Raw genomic sequence first — 18,348 nt, 5'->3', positions numbered from 1 at the left:
ATTCCTTGAAAATCCTTTGGTGCCTTGTGCAGCGCCTCCTATAGGAAAGGTTGTGCAACTGTATGTAGGAACAGTCATACTCAGCCCAGTGCAACATAAGGAGACACTTACATTATAAGTGGCCGTGGTGTGGGAGTAGGTGTGGATGTCACAGATTTTGCATTGTGGGCAATGAACTTCAAATTATATTTAATTATTATAATAATTCTAATAATATATAATATAATGTATCATAATATAATAATTACATTATTATGAATTATATTGAATTATTATGAAATATTATATTATATTGTCTTATTATTGGTTATCACACAGCTTCCTTTAAAACAAGATCTCAGATTGGTTGTCCTTTGAAACAAAAGATCCCAGATCTCAGATTCATGCAAACATTTTATTTAAAGGATCTCTTAAATTTCATTAAAAAAAAAAAAATTGGCAGCTGCAGTAATACAAAACTACCACTAGAGGTCACTAGTGAGAACAGACATTTCCAGTAGATGTCTATAGTGTGTGCAGAGGAAGCAAATGCATCGGGGTCCTGGTGCCTAACGGTCAGGGCCTGCGTCAGTACCCGGCACACCCGGGCAAGTGCCAGGGTCCTGGTCCAAACCTCAGACGACACATAAGAAGACTCTAGTATTAAAATGTGGTGGAGGGCAGTTGTTGCAGATTCTCCAATAGCTTCCATGTATCACTTTTTCTAACACTTTTGCTGAAAGTGCAATATCCCTTTAAGTACTGGGTACAATATCCCTTTAAGTACTAAATTCCCATTTATTTAATGAACATGCTTTTAACGTTTTCCCTTTAACCACAATAGAAATGATTGAAGGCAGAACCTGTTTATTATTAGCGCTGATTGTACATTGCTACTACGTATGTGTCACACATTCTATAGATGTTGGTGCTTTGATGCTTTTGATATTACAGCCCCGATTCCTTATATCTCAGTATCCATAGTACTTCATTGGGCAATAATCGGGGAGAATACATTCATCATCGTCCTTCCTCTTCAAGATATATGGCTTTGCACAGTAGCATCCGGGCTCGCAGTGCATGGTGCAGATCAGATTTGCTTCGGTGCCATAGTTGTCGCAGGTTTCGGGGCAGGCGGTTCCGCATGATTTATATTCTTCGTGAGTGGTGCAATCTAGAAGATAAAATGCACAGAATATAAAATAAGGAGAAAAAAAAAAACAAATTAGGGGAAATTTAGAGAAAATGGTCCTGGATTTTCCCGCAGCTGTTACAATGTAAAACTATATAGAACGCTGTCTCTTTAAAATTTAGTGAAAATTTTAGTAACATTTCGTGAAAATCTTTAAAAAAAAAAATCTGTATTATTGCAGCTACTTTATCATAGTGTTTTTGCACTGGTTTTAAATTTTCATGCACTTTCTCCATTCACATATAGAGCTGTTTTCAAAATTCTGCTGGAAACATACAGCGGTATGGCTCCACCCCCTCTAGAGGTACAGCTCCACCCCTCGAGGGGTACAGATTCATCTCCCTCTATCTGTACGGCTCTACCCCCTCTAGCAGTGTGGCTCCACCCCCTCTAGCGGTGTGGCTCCACCCCCTCTAGCGGTACGGCTCCACCCCCTCTAGCGGTACGGCTCCACCCCCTCTAGCAGTACAGCTCCACCCCCTCTAGCAGTACAGCTCCACCCCCTCTAGCGGTACGGCTCCACCCCCTCTAGCGGTACGGCTCCACCCCCTCTAGCGGTATGGCTCCACCCCCTCTAGAGGTACAGCTCCACCCCTCGAGGGGTACAGATTCATCTCCCTCTAGCAGTGTGGCTCCACCCCCTCTAGCGGTACGGCTCCACCCCCTCTAGCGGTACGGCTCCACCCCCTCTAGCGGTACGGCTCCACCCCCTCTAGCGGTACGGCTCCACCCCCTCTACCAGTACGGCTCAATCACCTCTAGCGGTATAGCTCCACCCCCTCTTGCTGTATGGCTCCACCCCCTCTAGCGGTGCAGCTCCCCCAGAACTCTGATTTTGAATAACAGCAGAATTGAGAATGCAGCTTTGGATGGGACTAGAGAAGAGCCAATCGGTTCAATGAAAAGTACATTTTTGGAAAAATTTACAAAAATGTGTAAATTTTCCCCTTAATCTGATTTGTTTTTATTTGCTTTGTGCTATTTTGCTGAGGGGTGAAACAGGTTTTAAAAAATAATACTTTGCTGCCCTCCTGTCCCGTTCTCTCCAGACATTTCTATATTGCTCCACTGCTCAACACATCCTAATCCTCCATCTTTACTCTGCTCCGTGGCTTCTGGCACCAAACAGACCTCTAAAGTCACGATGCGTATCGCCCGAGGCAAAGTCAGGGGGTAGCATAAAAAATCATTTTGAAAAAGAGTGAAGGGCGAGGAAGAAAATATCAGTGGAGCAGCAGAGAAGGAGACTGTGATGAGAAGGAGACTGTGATTTTTCCTATACATAACAGTGCTGATGCACTCCAATGTATAGCACGGATAATCACAGATTCAGCCACCTAAGGGGACTAATAAATATAGTCAAAAGTGAAAAAAAATATTAAAAAATGCACAAAATTTCAAATTCTGTGATTTTTGTAATACATAGCAGTGCTGATGCACTGCAATGTATAGTACAGATGATTGTCGGTTCAATCTCCCTAAGAGGACTTATAAATACAGTACAAAGGGGAAAAAAAAAAAAAAAAAAAAAAACCCACAAAATTTCAAATCCTTCCTCCATTTGCCACAATAAAAAAACATATTTGGTATCTCTGCGTTCGTAAAAGTCCGAACTAAATTAATCCGATCATTAAACAGGAAAATGAAAGTATCAGAATTCTACTTACCGTGCTTGCGGTGTCTCGCCATGGAACACAGGACTGCAGAGATAACATAAGACATGGATTAATTACAAGAGCAAACTACTGCAAAAAAATATTTCCTGATTCACCATAAAGTTTGAATCTACAGTAAAATCTTAACAATGAAAATTCCTTGTGTTACTGTTTTGTATAAATTAATTTAATTGTTGTTTTTTCTCCATTCACATCCATCAAACCAGCCCCCTCCATAAGCATTCAGCCCCCTCTATGAGCAGCCAGCCCCCTAAATAAGCAGCCAGCCCCCTAAATGAGCAGCCAGCCCCCTCCATGAGCAGCCAGCCCCCTCCATGAGCAGCCAGCCCCCTCCATGAGCAGCCAGCCCCCTCGATGAGCAGCCAGCCCCCTCCATGAGCAGCCAGCCCCCTCCATAAGCAGCCAGCCCCCTCCATAAGCAGCCAGCCCTCTACATAAGCAGCCAGCCCTCTACATAAGCAGCCAGCCCACTACATAAGCAGCCAGCCCTCTACATAAGCAGCCAGCCCACTACATAAGCAGCCAGCCCTCTACATAAGCAGCCAGCCCTCTACATAAGCAGCCAGCCCTCTACATAAGCAGCCAGCCCTCTACATAAGCAGCCAGCCCTCTACATAAGCAGCCAGCCCTCTACATAAGCAGCCAGCCCTCTACATAAGCAGCCAGCCCTCTACATAAGCAGCCAGCCCTCTACATAAGCAGCCAGCCCTCTACATAAGCAGCCAGTCCCCTCAATGAGCAGCCAGCCCACTAAATAGGCAGCCAGCCCACTAAATAGGCAGCCAGTCCCCTCACTGAGCATCCAGTCCCTCCATGAGCAGCTAGCTACTTCCATGGGCAGACAGCCCTCTCTATGAGTAGACAGCCCCCTCCATGAGCAGGCAGCCTCTTCCATGAGCAGTGAACCCCCTCCATAAGCAGCCAACCCCCTCCATGAGCATTCAACCCCTTCCTGAGCAGCCAGTCCTTCTATGAGCATCCAGTCTCTCCATCCCATTCATGAGCAGCTAGCCCCCTTCATGAGCAACCAGCCCCTCCATAAACATCCAGTCCCTCCATGAGCATCATAATCCCCTCCATGAACAGTCAGCAACTTAAATGATCAGTCATTCCCCTTAATGAGCATTTAGCCCCCTTCATGAGCAGCCAACCCCTCCATGAGTAGCAAGCTGCCTTCATGAGCAGCCAGCCCCCTTCATGAACAGCCAGCCATGTAAATGATAATTCAGACCCGCCATAAGCAGCCAGACCCCTCCATGAGCAACTAGCCCACCCCATGAGTAGCAAGCCCCCATCATTAGCAGTAAGCTCCCTCAATAAGCAGCCAGACCCCTTCATGAGCAGCAATCCTCCTACATGATCATCCAGCCCCCTCCATGAGCAGCCAGCCACATAAATGATAATTCAGACCCGCCATAAGCAGTCAGACCCCTCCATGGGCAACTAGCCCCCCCATGAGCAGCAAGCCCCCATCATTAGCAGTGAGCCCCCTCAATGAGCAGCCAGACCCCTTTATGAGCCGCAATCCTCCTACATGATCATCCAGCCCCGCCATGATTAGCCAGCCCCCTCCATGATTAGCCATGTGCTAACACAGGAACGCCGTCACCACAAGTTGGACAAGCTGGGCAGGAGGTATGAAATCCCTGAGTGTCATGTGGCTCCTCTCATCTATCATAATGCAGAAAAAAAATGGAAAATCATCTATATCACAGTAAATAAATGAAATGTCACTATAGTGGGGAACTCACCCAGGGAGGAAACAAGCAGCAGTGTGCTGACCTTCAGCATCTTATACTTCTGGTTGTCTACAATTATATAAATAAATATTATTATTATTATTATTATAAATAAAAATCTGCTTCACTGTGACATACACTGTGTGCTGAAATGATCTTAGTAACCGGTCATTTAGAAAGTCTCATGATTCATCATTTTTTTACAGAGAAGAAAATATTACATGACCAGAAGAAAAAAAAAGAAACGCAAACACAGAAAATCTGGAAACCTTTAATTAAAGGGGTTGTCCAGTTGCAGAAAATTACTTTTGAAAATATTGCAATCCAACATATAAAGCTGAGTGTGTGTATATATAGGTGTATGTATGTGTGTGTATGTGTATATGTGTGTGTATGTGTATATGTGTGTGTATGTGTATATGTGTGTATATGTGTATGTGTATGTGTGTATATGTATGTATGTGTATATGTGTGTGTATATCTGTGTGTGTGTGTGTGTGTGTGTGTGTGTGTGTGTGTGTGTGTGTATATGTATGTATGTATGTGTGGATGTGTGGATGTGTGTGGATGTGTGTGTGTGTATGGATGTGTGAATGTATGTGTGTGTGTATGTGTGTGTGTGTGTATGTGTGCATGTATGTGTGTATGTATGTATGCATGTATGTATGTGTGTGTGTACGTATGTATGTATGGGTGTATGTGTATGTATGTATGTGTGTATGTATGTGTATGTATGTATGTATGTGTATGTATTTATGTATGTATGTGTGTATGTATGTGTGTAGGTGTATATGTATGTATGTGTGTGTCTGTATATATGTACGAGTATGTGTGTATGTATGTATATGCATATATGTATGTATGTGTGCATATGTATGTGTATGTATGTGTGTATGTATGTGTGTATGAGTGTGTGTGTGTGTGTGTATTTGTGTGTGTATGTATGTGTGTGTGTGTATGTATGTATGTATGTATGTATGTGTGTGTATGTATGTATGTGTGTGTGTGCATGTAAATATGTATGTGTGTATGTATGTGTGTATGAGTGTGTGTATGTGTGTGTCTGTATGCATGTGTATGTATGTGTGCGTGTGTATGTATGTGTGCGTGTGTATGTATGTGTGTGTATGTATGTGTGCGTGTGTATGTATGTGTGCGTGTGTATGTATGTGTGCGTGTGTATGTATGTGTGTGTATGTATGTGTGCGTGTGTATGTATGTGTGCGTGTGTATGTATGTGTGTGTATGTATGTATGTATGTCCACTAAAGGAATCCGCACCGTTGCATTTACAATCACAAAATTTTGCCCAGACGCCTCATGTGACTCAGGGAACGTCATAGACTATGTTTTGAGGGGAAAATATAACCCTGCGCGTTATATGTATTCGACAAAAAACCTGCTTACATTAAAGTCAATGGAGCTGGAAGCTGCAGGTCATTAATAGGAACTCTGATTGTTGATATGGGAACAAAGGACATTCATAGTATAAGTAGCTTATGTGTGAGGTGATATGATATCGGTGGAGAGACGGATAGAGAGAGACAGATTTACAGAAACAGATAGAGACAGACCAAAACAGAGACAGACAGAGAGAAACAGAGAGAGAGATAGAAACAGAGAGACAGAGAGAAATACAATGAAACAGACACAGAGACACAAAGATACAGAGACACAGACACACAGAGACAGACACAGAGACAGAGACACAGAAAGACACAGAGACAAACACAGAGAGACAGATAGTGAGACAGAGATAGAGATACAGACACAAAGACACAGATATAGAGACATAGACACAGAGATAGACACAGACAGAAAGAGACAAACACAGAGAGATAGAGAGACAGAAACAGTCACTATCCCGGGTAACACTTAACACTGGGTACTACAGCTAGTAAGATAATAAAACACTGATATACTTATTTCAGCAGCTCAGCCAGCCCCCTTCTCTGCATATGCAGCACCCCTTTATGCTGCTGGGTCCGAGGACTGAGGGTGGCAGCTGAGGTTCAGGCAAGTTTAAAAGTAAAAGTATCCTAGTAAATATTATAATCACACAATAAACGCATCTAAAAGATATTTAGTTTTTTTTTTAATAGACAACCCCTTTAAGGCTTTCTCTCCTACATTAAAATGTATACCCTTTCCTCTTACTGTTCCATAATTATTACTCCCATCACATCCCATAAATGTCACAACAATGAACAATTAACAGATGCAACATGTGCCAGATTATCAGCTCTGCTGGATTATTAAATAGTCATATAGTGTAACAGCATTGAAAATAAAATCTGCAGTTGTAGGTGTAAAATGAGCACTAGCACAGGGTCACCATTGTCAGAATGTGTGGATCCTGGAAGAGGTTTCTTACTCACATGTACAGAGAATAATAATCTGCAGCCAGAAAACACAAGAAGTCAGAATCTGCAGAATATCACATTTTATAGGCCTGGATTCTGGGGGTGGAGATGAGAGCCCATGGTACTGGTTCTGTCCGGATGAGGATATTTGTTCTCTGGGTCACTTGGTTGGTAATTTTTGGAGAACACATGTTGGTGGAAACTGAGCCAAATCAGGGAAAAGGCAAAGAGCAGAGAAAGTCAAAGCTGAAAAAAGTACAGAAAACATACAATATAGGCAGCTAATGGCAAAAGATACAATGTATCAAAGCTTATACACAATATTTATGTTTCATATTGAAATGAGGGATGAGGGAACGTTGCAGCAGAGCTCAAACTTTTGGGACTCAGAAGAACCATTTGTAGAATCTTTTTGCTCAGGTTTCTGGTCCTCTCTGCCCCTTTAACTCACACCCAAATTCATAGACAGATCACCCTCCTTACACCCCTACCTGGGGGTCTTGCTACTTTTAATTAATTAGTATAATAGACAATTAGATCATTATATTAGAAGTCAAGTTGATTGATTGTCTCATGTATGAGTGATGGCTCTGTGGGTGACAACAGGGTGTGAATACTTTTGAAACCTGTTATTTAGTGTATCCAAACTAAAAACAAAGATGAAGCAAGTTTAAAATCATATCAAATAAGCTGTATTACCGTTTTATGTTTACAGCACTATAGCAGTGTCATAATGGCTATGGGATAGCAGGGAAACTGGGCTCTTAAGATGACCCTAAAGGTAGGGGGCCCTCTGCTATCCCTATTCTCAGGGATACGACTGATAGTGGAAAGGCCTGAGTCTCCTTCTATTCTCAGGGATACTCCTGATGGTGGAGAGGCCCGACTCTCCTATTTTCAGGGATATTCCTGATGGTGAAAAGGCCTGAGTCTCCTTCTATTCACAGGGATGCTCCTGATGGTGGAGAGGCCCTAGACTTCTTCTATTCTTAGGGATACACCTGATGGTGGAGAGGCCAGAGTCTCCTTCTATTCTTAATGATACACCTGATGGTGGAGAGGTCAGAGTCTCCTTCTATTCTTAGGGATACACCTGGTGGTGGAGAGGCCTGAGTCTCCTATTCTTAGGAATACACCTGATGGTGGAGAGGCCTAAGTCTCCTTCTATTCTTAGGGATACACCTGATGGTGTAGAGGCCTGAGTCTCCTTCTATTCTTAGTGATACACCTGATGGTGTAGAGGCCTGAGTCTCCTTCTATTCTTAGGTATACACCTGATGGTGTAGAGGCCTGAGTCTCCTTCTATTCTCAGAGATACACCTGATGGTGTAGAGGCCTGAGTCTCCTATTCTCAGGAATACACCTGATGGTGTAGAGGCCTGAGTCTCCTTCTATTCTCAGAGATACACCTCATGGTGTAGAGGCCTGAGTCTCCTATTCTCAGGAATACACCTGATGGTGCAGAGCCCTGAGTCTCCTATTCTAAGGGATACACCTAATGGTGGAGAGGCCTGAGTCTCCTTCTATTTTCAGTGATACTCCTGATGGTGGAGAGGCCTGGGTCTCCTTTTATTCTCAATATGACGTGAAAGCTGCCCACCAAATTCAGAGTAATATGAACAAGCATAACTGCTTGATGATACATAAAGAATGAAAAATACAACTAGCCATATGAAAAATGGAAAAAATTATTTTTTTTTGGTGATATTGCATAACTGCTGAGGATTATTTTGAAATAATTTGAAATAACTTTTTGTTAGGGACCCCATAAATAAGAGATTACCGTGAAGTGGTTATGGGGCAGTAATGAATTGATCAATACATTAGCTAAATATCTCTTTTTTTCAAAATAATCCTCAGCAGTTCTGCAATATCACCAAAAAAATTTTTTTTTCCATTTTTCATATGGCTAGTTGTATTTTTCATTCTTTATGTATCAAGCAGTTATGCTTGTTCATATTACTCTGAATTCGGTGTGCAGCTTTCACTTCATATAGATTATGTATTTTTTGGCTAGCACCCTGTTCACATTTACAATGGAGTTCCAGCAGTCATTTTGATCGTTATCCTTTTATTCTCAGGCATATTCCTGATGGTGGAGAGGCCTGAGCGTCCTTCCTGACCAGTCCTGATCTGATTACCCCTCCCCCCATGGTTGGACAAGACAGGAGTATGTTGAAATCCACAGACACGGGAAAAACAAACCTCTGTCACACAGCACACACACAAAAGGTAAAGACAATAAGAGATTCAGAGGAAAACAAGAGGAGGAAGGAAGTACAAAACAACAGGGGTAAACTCCACAAGCGCACCAAGTATGAGCACAACTTAAGCACAAGTTTCACAGAAAGTCTGAGATACCACACTTCACAGATTCACATAGAATAAACTATAGCTGGCATGGGTAGAAGGATTCCACCAGCATAAATAGGAGGGGAGTAGATGTGATAGGTCTTCCCATAACATGTGACCAAACGAGTAAGCACACCAGCAGAGATTAACTCTTGCTAGCCTGCCTATGAATCAGCACCTGTGTTGATCCCAGACACCAAAGAAACCATCGGTTGAAGTATCAGAATCTGCAATCTGAACAGAGTCCAATGCCACCATGACAGTCGGCGAAGTTTGTGCAAAATTCCCTGTGACAGGCAAATCTATGTGTCTCTACAGAAATGGATAGAAAACAGATCAGACTACAAAAAGTAATACTGTCAGGGCTGGGAGGACTGGTAGGCCCAGGAGGTGGATCCACTGGACCGAGCACCCCACCGGAGGGCAGGGTACACGGCAGCTGGAGCACTGGCGTGGCAGGGATGGGTCCCTCCGGGGACGGGTAGGACAAAGTCAAACGGTACTAGGGGACCAGCGTCCCTGCAGGAACGGGTAGAACAAAGTCACACGGTACTAGGGGACCAGCGTCCCTGCAGGAACGGGTAGAACAAAGTCACACGGTACTAGGGGACCAGCGTCCCTGCGGGAACGGGTAGAACAAAGTCACACGGTACTAGGGGACCAGCGTCCCTCCGGGAATGGGTAGAACAAAGTCACCGGGGTCACAGAGTTCCTTGAGACAGTGCAGGACACTGGTACAGGTGCCGGGTAGTAAAGATAGGCAGTAGTACAGGACACGGCACAAGGGGACCTGAGCACCTAGCTCACAAGACAAAGATTCAAGACACGTTGATCAGGCGCCGCCCACATGGAAAGGCCGGTCTTATATACCCAGCACAGCCTCATGTCATCTCCTGCTGCAGGTGTGCTGGGCCTATAAGACCAGGAGAGTGGGCGCGGCCCGGTCCTATACAGAACCATGTGGCTAATACTCAGAGTCAGACTCATGAGACCAGGAGCAGGACACAGGAGAGCACGAGCGGGAGCGGCAGCCATGACCGGTGGACACGTGGGTGGATCAGTGGTTACGGAGCGGTGTAATGACGGTGAAGCCTGATCAGTGGGTACAGAGCGGTGCCGGGATGGTGTGACCGAATCAGTGGGTAAGGAGCAGTGCTGGGACACCGGGAGCGTGACAAATACATGGTATCAGCCCACAGGGGGCAGTGATGTAAAGCAGTTTTGCACAGATAAATTATTCTTTTTCTATAGATACACGGATCTTTTTGTTACATTGTTACTCTTTTGCACTCTGTTTTCTAGGCTCAAGGATAAGCAGCTTCATTTTTTAATTTTAAATGATTCCCATATTGTAATTGTAGGAAAATAAAGGGATTTTCTTCTTTTACTATTTCTTTTCTGGGGGCCCCAACTGTCAGGGAATAGGGGGGTCTTATGGCAAATTTTCCGGGGCATATGACATAACTGTATAAAGTGGGAATACCCCTTTAAAATTTAAAAAAAAAACATTTGCTGGTGGATTGTCCAGAAGGTAAACAGAGAAGAAATGATTAATGATGTGACCGCAGCCTGGAGGTGACCGCGACCCGCTGGTTTTTGGGAAATTCACATTAAGTCAAAAAATCTAACAGAAAAATCTACTCTTATTGTAGAAGGGCTATTGACTGTTTCCGGGGCACATTCACATTATACCCTCCAAAAAGTCATATATATATACAGTTAGGTCCAGAAATCTTTGACCAGTGACACAATTTTGGCGAGTTGGGCTCTGCATGCCACCACATTGGATTTGAAATGAAACCTCTACAACAGAATTCAAGTGCAGATTGTAACGTTTAATTTGAAGGTTTGAACAAAAATATCTGATAGAAATTGTAGGAATTGTCACATTTCTTTACAAACACTCCACATTTTAGGAGGTCAAAAGTAATTGGACAAATAAACCAAACCCAAACAAAATATTTTTATTTTCAATATTTTGTTGCGAATCCTTTGGAGGCAATCACTGCCTTAAGTCTGGAACCCATGGACATCACCAAACGCTGGGTTTCCTCCTTCTTAATGCTTTGCCAGGCCTTTACAGCCGCAGCCTTCAGGTTTTGCTTGTTTGTGGGTCTTTCCGTCTTAAGTCTGGATTTGAGCAAGTGAAATGCATGCTCAATTGGGTTAAGATCTGGTGATTGACTTGGCCATTGCAGAATGTTCCACTTTTTTGCACTCATGAACTCCTGGGTAGCTTTGGCTGTATGCTTGGGGTCATTGTCCATCTGTACTATGAAGCGCCGTCCGATCAACTTTGCGGCATTTGGCTGAATCTGGGCTGAAAGTATATCCCGGTACACTTCAGAATTCATCCGGCTACTCTTGTCTGCTGTTATGTCATCAATAAACACAAGTGACCCAGTGCCATTGAAAGCCATGCATGCCCATGCCATCACGTTGCCTCCACCATGTTTTACAGAGGGTGTGGTGTGCCTTGGATCATGTGCCGTTCCCTTTCTTCTCCACACTTTTTTCTTCCCATCATTCTGGTACAGGTTGATCTTGGTCTCATCTGTCCATAGAATACTTTTCCAGAACTGAGCCGGCTTCATGAGGGGTTTTTCAGCAAATGTAACTCTGGCCTGTCTATTTTTGGAATTGATGAATGGTTTGCATCTAGATGTGAACCCTTTGTATTTACTTTCATGGAGTCTTCTCTTTACTGGTGACTTAGAGACAGATACACCTACTTCACTGAGAGTGTTCTGGACTTCAGTTGATGTTGTGAACGGGTTCTTCTTCACCAAAGAAAGTATGCGGCGATCATCCACCACTGTTGTCATCCGTGGACGCCCAGGCCTTTTTGAGTTCCCAAGCTCACCAGTCAATTCCTTTTTTCTCAGAATGTACCCGACTGTTGATTTTGCTACTCCAAGCATGTCTGCTATCTCTCTGATGGATTTTTTCTTTTTTTTCAGCCTCAGGATGTTCTGCTTCACCTCAATTGAGAGTTCCTTAGACCACATGTTGTCTGGTCACAGCAACAGCTTCCAAATGCAAACCACACACCTGTAATCAACCCCAGACCTTTTAACTACTTCATTGATTACAGGTTAACGAGGGAGACGCCTTCAGAGTTAATTGCAGCCCTTAGAGTCCCTTGTCCAATTACTTTTGGTCCCTTGAAAAAGAGGAGGTTATGCATTACAGAGCTATGATTCCTAAACCCTTTCTCCGATTTGGATGTGAAAACTCTCATATTGCAGCTGGGAGTGTGCACTTTCAGCCCATATTATATATAGAATTGTATTTCTGAACATGTTTTTGTAAACAGCTAAAATAACAAAACTTGTGTCACTGTCCAAATATTTCTGGGCCTAACTGTATATATATATATATATATATATATATATAGATATATATATATATATATATATATCTATATATATATATATATTTTTTTTTTTTTCTTTAATACATATATATATATATATGTATATATATATATATATATATATATATATATATATAAATAAATATATATAAATAAATATATATATATATATATGTATATACATACACACACACACACACACACACATGGATCAGCCGTAACTTTAAAACCAAGGGAATAAACAAAGCAGCTCCTGGAGAAGAGGTTGGATGAAGGGAAAGGGAGCAAATATAAAGAGGTGTATATTGGTATTTTTTCTGCACTGTATGGACAGGATGCAAAAAGGGAGTACAGGATGGAAGGATTTTGTGTTCTTTGAAGGAAGACACAGCGTGAACATTATAGCAGTATTATAGATGAATTGTGTGTGCATTATAGGGAGGTATTATCGGTGTACTGTATGGGATTCTGTATAGTCTCTTCAAAAAAGGAGAGAATAAGAACATAATTTCACCATAAACTGTCCATGACCAGATGCTCCCCACAAGATTTCAGACAGAGGAGTGAAAAGAATTACCAGAAGAGTTGTCCAAGAGCCAAGGATCACATGTGGAGAGATACAGAAAGACCTGGAATCATCAAGTGCAATTGTCTCACAGAAAACAATAAGTAATGCACTCCCCCTCCATGGTCTGTATGCACGCTCCTGTATGCACGCTCACCACACAGGACTTCATTGCTGAACAAAAAGCAGGTCAAAGAGCATTTAAAGTTTAATCAACAACATTTAGACAAGCCTGTGAGATACTAGGAGAATATAGCCTGGTCAGATGAGAACAAAACTCAACTCTTTGGAGGTCATAATACACACCATGTTTGGAGGTCAAAAGGCAAATCACCCCCAAAAAAATCAACAGTGAATTGTGGAGGTGGGAACATCAAGGTGTGGGACTGATTTTCAGCAGATGGCACTGGCAAATTCCATATGATTGCAGGAAGGATGAATGGACAAATGTACCGAGACATTCCTGATAATCTGTTGCCATCCACCAGGATGATGCAGATGAAATGAGAGAGGATCATTTCAGCAGACAATGACCTCAAGGAAAAAAAATAAAGCTGCTAGAATGGCCGAGCCGATCACCGGAGCTGAATTCAATAGACAATGAATGGAAGGAACTAAAGATCAGATATCATAGAAAGAGCCGGGACCTTCAGGATGTGAGGAGTGTGTGCGGAGGAATGGGCCAAAATCCACCTGAGCAATGCAGGCGACTAGTGTCTCCATAAAGGATGTGAGGAGTGTGTGTGGAAGAATGGGCCAAAATCCCACCTGAGCAATGCAGGCGACCAGTGTCTCCATACAGGATGTGAGGAGTGTGTGTGGAAGAATGGGCCAAAATCCCACCTGAGCAATGCAGGCGATTAGTGTCTCCATAAAGGATGTGAGGAGTTTGTGCGGAGGAATGGGCCAAAATCCACCTGAGCAATGCAGGTGACCAGTGTCTCCATACAGGATGTGAGGAGTGTGTGTGGAAGAATGGGCCAAAATCCCACCTGAGCAATGCAGGCGATTAGTGTCTCCATAAAGGATGTGAGGAGTGTGTGCGGAAGAATGGTCCAAAATCCACCTGAGCAATGCAGGCGACTAGTGTCTCCATACAGGATGTGAGGAGTGTGTGCGGAAGAATGGGCCAAAATCCCACCTGAGCAATGCAGGCGACTAGTGTCTCCATACAGGATGTGAGGAGTGTGTGTGGAAGAATGGGCCAAAATCCACCTGAGCAATGCAGGCGACTAGTGTCTCCATACAGGATGTGAGGAATGTGTGCGGAAGAATGGGCCAAAATCCCCCTGAGCAATGCAGGCGACTAGTGTCTCCATACAGGATGTGAGGAGTGTGTACGGAAGAATGAGCCAAAATCCACCTGAGCAATGTAGGCGACTAGTGTCTCCATACAGGATGTGAGGAGTGTGTGCAGAAGAATGGGCCAAAATCCACCTGAGCAATGCAGGTGACTAGTGTCTCCATACAGGATGTGAGGAGTGTGTGCGGAAGAATGAGCCAAAATCCACCTGAGCAATGCAGGTGACTAGTGTCTCCATACAGGATGTGAGGAGTGTGTGCGGAAGAATGGGCCAAAATCCACCTGAGCAATGCAGGGACTAGTGTCTCCATACAGGATGTGAGGAGTGTGTGCGGAAGAATGGGCCAAAATCTACCTGAGCAATGCAGGTGACCAGTGTCTCCATACAGGATGTGAGGAGTGTGTGCAGAAGAATGGGCCAAAATCCACCTGAGCAATGCAGGCGACCAGTGTCTCCATACAGGATGTGAGGAGTGTGTGCGGAAGAATGGGCCAAAATCCACCTGAGCAATGCAGGTGACTAGTTTCTCCATACAGGATGTGAGGAGTGTGTGCGGAAGAATAGGCCAAAATCCACCTGAGCAATGCAGGTGACTAGTGTCTCCATACAGGATGTGAGGAGTGTGTGCGGAAGAATGGACCAAAATCCACCTGAGCAATGCAGGCGACTAGTGTCTCCATACAGGATGTGAGGAGTGTGTGCGGAAGAATGGACCAAAATCCACCTGGGCAATGCAGGCGACTAGTGTCTCCATACAGGATGTGAGGAGTGTGTGCAGAAGAATGGGCCAAAATCCACCTGAGCAATGCAGGCGACTAGTGTCTCCATACAGGATGTGAGGAGTGTGCAGAAGAATGGGCCAAAATCCCCCTGAGCAATGTAGGCGACTAGTGTCTCCATACAGGATGTGAGGAGTGTGTGTGGAAGAATGGGCCAAAATCCACCTGAGCAATGCAGGCGACTAGTGTCTCCATACAGAATGTGAGGAGTGTGTGCAGAAGAATGGGCCAAAATCCACCTGAGCACTGCAGGCGACTAGTGTCTCCATACAGGATGTGAGGAGTGTGTGCGGAAGACTGGCCCAAATCCATCTGAGCAATGCAGGCGACTAGTGTCTCCATACAGGATGTGAGGAGTGTGTACGGAAGAATGGGCCAAAATCCACCTGAGCACTGCAGGCGACTAGTGTCTCCATACAGGATGTGAGGAGTGTGTGCGGAAGACTGGCCCAAATCCATCTGAGCAATGCAGGTGACTAGTGTCTCCATACAGGATGTGAGGAGTGTGTGCGGAAGAATGGGCCAAAATCTACCTGAGCAATGCAGGTGACTAGTGTCTCCATACAGGATGTGAGGAGTGTGTGCAGAAGAATGGGCCAAAATCCACCTGAGCAATGCAGGCGACTAGTGTCTCCATACAGGATGTGAGGAGTGTGTGCAGAAGAATGGGCTAAAATCCACCTGAGCAATGTAGGCAAGTAGTTTCTTCATAGAGGAGGCTTCTGGGAGCTTCATCACCAACAAAGGAGAATGTAGCAAGTATTCATCCCTAGTAATGATCTTCCACCAGCTCATGACTTATTGTACAAACACTCAACTATTAAGATTAATGTGGACACAGAACTGCATGATAAGTAACCAATACTCTCATCATGATCTTAGAAGACGAGTGGTCAGAGGATTAAGACGAGGAGCACGTTTTGGTTGCCGTCCTAATGGTTCTCCACCCTCATGAGTAACATTCACATACCTTTCTATGACTGTCACATAATCCAGAATATTGCTGCTTTAAACGTGAATTAGAATAATTCTTCAGGTTTCCCGCCAACACCCTTAAGACATCATTTCGTAAAGGACACGAAAAGCCAAGAAAATGGTCCTTCTGTTGGCTGTAGAGGTGGGATCCATGCTCCGAGCTGACGGAGACCCTTCTGTGTTGTACATTGCGATACACCAGTATCTCAATAAAGGAGCGTATAGAGTAAGTGTGAGGATCCCAGGCAAACTAGACGAGCGAACACACCCCTGCTCGTCTACTCCGCGCACGGTAATTCATTCTGAGTCACTTTTGAGGCTGATTCACTAATCACGAGCAGCAGAGACAAGTCCATTCATGATTATTCCCAGACGTAGCTGAGCTCATGTATATTCATTACACTTTTAAGATGTTTTTAAAGTTTAAATCTACCCAAAAAATTAGGAAATGTTGAAAAAAAAGTTCCTACCCCATAATGGTAGAGAGGACCCACGTGAACCTATCCCCATGACGCTGCTGACCCTGCCCTCTATTACTAATGAGGTCATTATGTTGTCCCTGTTTACTAATAATGAAACGACTAAGTGAGCCACAACTTCTACTGATAAAGTGATGACTCTGCTGACCCTGCTCATAATGATAGAGAGGACCTGCTGACTCTGTCCACAGTTATGAGAGGACTCCTCATACTCTGCCCTCTAATGGTAAAGAGATGAGTCTGCTGACTCTGCACTCTAACGGTTATGAGATGACTCTGCTGACCCTGCTGATAATGATAGAGATGAACCTGCTGACTCTGTCCACTAACAGTTATGAGAGGACTCCTCATACTCTGCCCTCTAATGATAAAGATGCGTCTGCTGACTCTGCACTCTAACGGTTATGAGAGGACTCAGCTGACCCTGCCTTTAGAGATATAGAAATGACTTTGTTGATCTTTCTCTTTAATGCTAATGAGAAGACTCTGCTGACCCTGCCTTCTAATGGTAATGAGATGACTCTGCTGACTCTGCCCTCTAATGCTAATAAGATGACTCTGCTGACTCTGCCCTCTAATGCTAATGAGGTGACTCTGCTGACCCTGTCCTCTAATGATAATGAGATGATTCTGCTGACCCTGCCTTCTAATAGTAATGAGATGACTCTGCTGACCCTGTCCTCTAATGATAATAAGATGACTCTGCTGACCCTGCCCTCTAATGGAAATTAGATGACTCTGCTGACCCTGTCCTCTAATAATAATAAGATGTCTCTGCTGACCCTGCCCTCTAATGATAATGAGATGACTCTGCTGACCCTGCCCTCTAATGATAATGACATGACTTTGCTGACGCTGCCCTTTAATAATAATGATATGATTCTGCTGACCCTGCCTCTAATGATAATGAGATGACTCTGCTGACCCTGCCTCTAATGATAATGAGATGACTCTGCTGACCCTGCCCTCTAATGATAATGAGATGATTCTGCTGACCCTGCTCTCTAATGATAATGAGATGACTCTGCTGACCCTGCCCTCTAATGGTAATGAGATGACTCTGCTGACCCTGCCCTCTAATGGTAATGAGATGACTCTGCTGACCCTGCCCTCTAATGGTAATGAGATGACTCTGCTGACCCTGCCCTCTAATGATAATGAGATGACTCTGCTGACCCTGCCCTCTAATAATAATATGTCTCTGCTGACCCTGTCCTCTAATGATAATGAGATGACTCTGCTGACCCTGCCCTCTAATGGTAAAGTCAGGAAAAGTCAGCTTATTCTGTGTGTTCCAGGAGCAAATGTAAATGAAGCATTCAGTATTGTGAGACTGTGACCGGGGTTATCTATGACGGCCGGTATGTCTCGCCCCGGTTGTGCTCACTCCATGATAGAAAGTAAATCCACTCTAGGGTTAATGCTGTTTCCCTACAGGCTGAAGGAAGGGTTAAATGGAAACAGGAACGAGGGGCAGGTGTGCCGGGTGTGAGGGAGTGATCACAACCCTTGTGTTCTCTGCTGGAGGGACATGTATATTGCTGTGGATTTTTGTTTGGACATTAAACAC

The 18,348-nt window shown here is 43.9% G+C and overlaps 1 protein-coding gene across 2 annotated transcripts; it reads right to left on the bottom strand.

The window, feature by feature from the left end:
* Nucleotides 1-475: 475 nt before the first annotated feature.
* On the bottom strand, nt 476-16,497 carry LOC142256379 (chymotrypsin inhibitor-like). Of its 2 annotated transcripts, XM_075328025.1 has the most exons (5): nt 16,295-16,497; nt 6,964-7,194; nt 4,599-4,655; nt 2,839-2,871; nt 476-1,153 (listed from the first exon to the last, which is right to left on the bottom strand). In XM_075328025.1, the coding sequence occupies exons 3-5, from the start codon at nt 4,636-4,638 to the stop codon at nt 951-953; spliced, it is 276 nt and encodes a 91-aa protein (XP_075184140.1). In that variant the 5' UTR covers nt 4,639-4,655; nt 6,964-7,194; nt 16,295-16,497; the 3' UTR covers nt 476-950. The 2 variants fall into 2 exon arrangements, with proteins under 2 accessions (XP_075184140.1, XP_075184139.1); XM_075328024.1 differs by lacking the exon at nt 6,964-7,194.
* Between the last annotated feature and the right edge of the window lie 1,851 nt (nt 16,498-18,348).

This window comes from Anomaloglossus baeobatrachus, chromosome 11, assembly GCF_048569485.1.
Source record: "Anomaloglossus baeobatrachus isolate aAnoBae1 chromosome 11, aAnoBae1.hap1, whole genome shotgun sequence".
NCBI lineage: Eukaryota > Metazoa > Chordata > Amphibia > Anura > Aromobatidae > Anomaloglossus > Anomaloglossus baeobatrachus.
The sequence above is the reverse complement of the archived record's forward strand: the minus strand, read 5'-3'. Positions and strand labels throughout refer to the sequence as shown.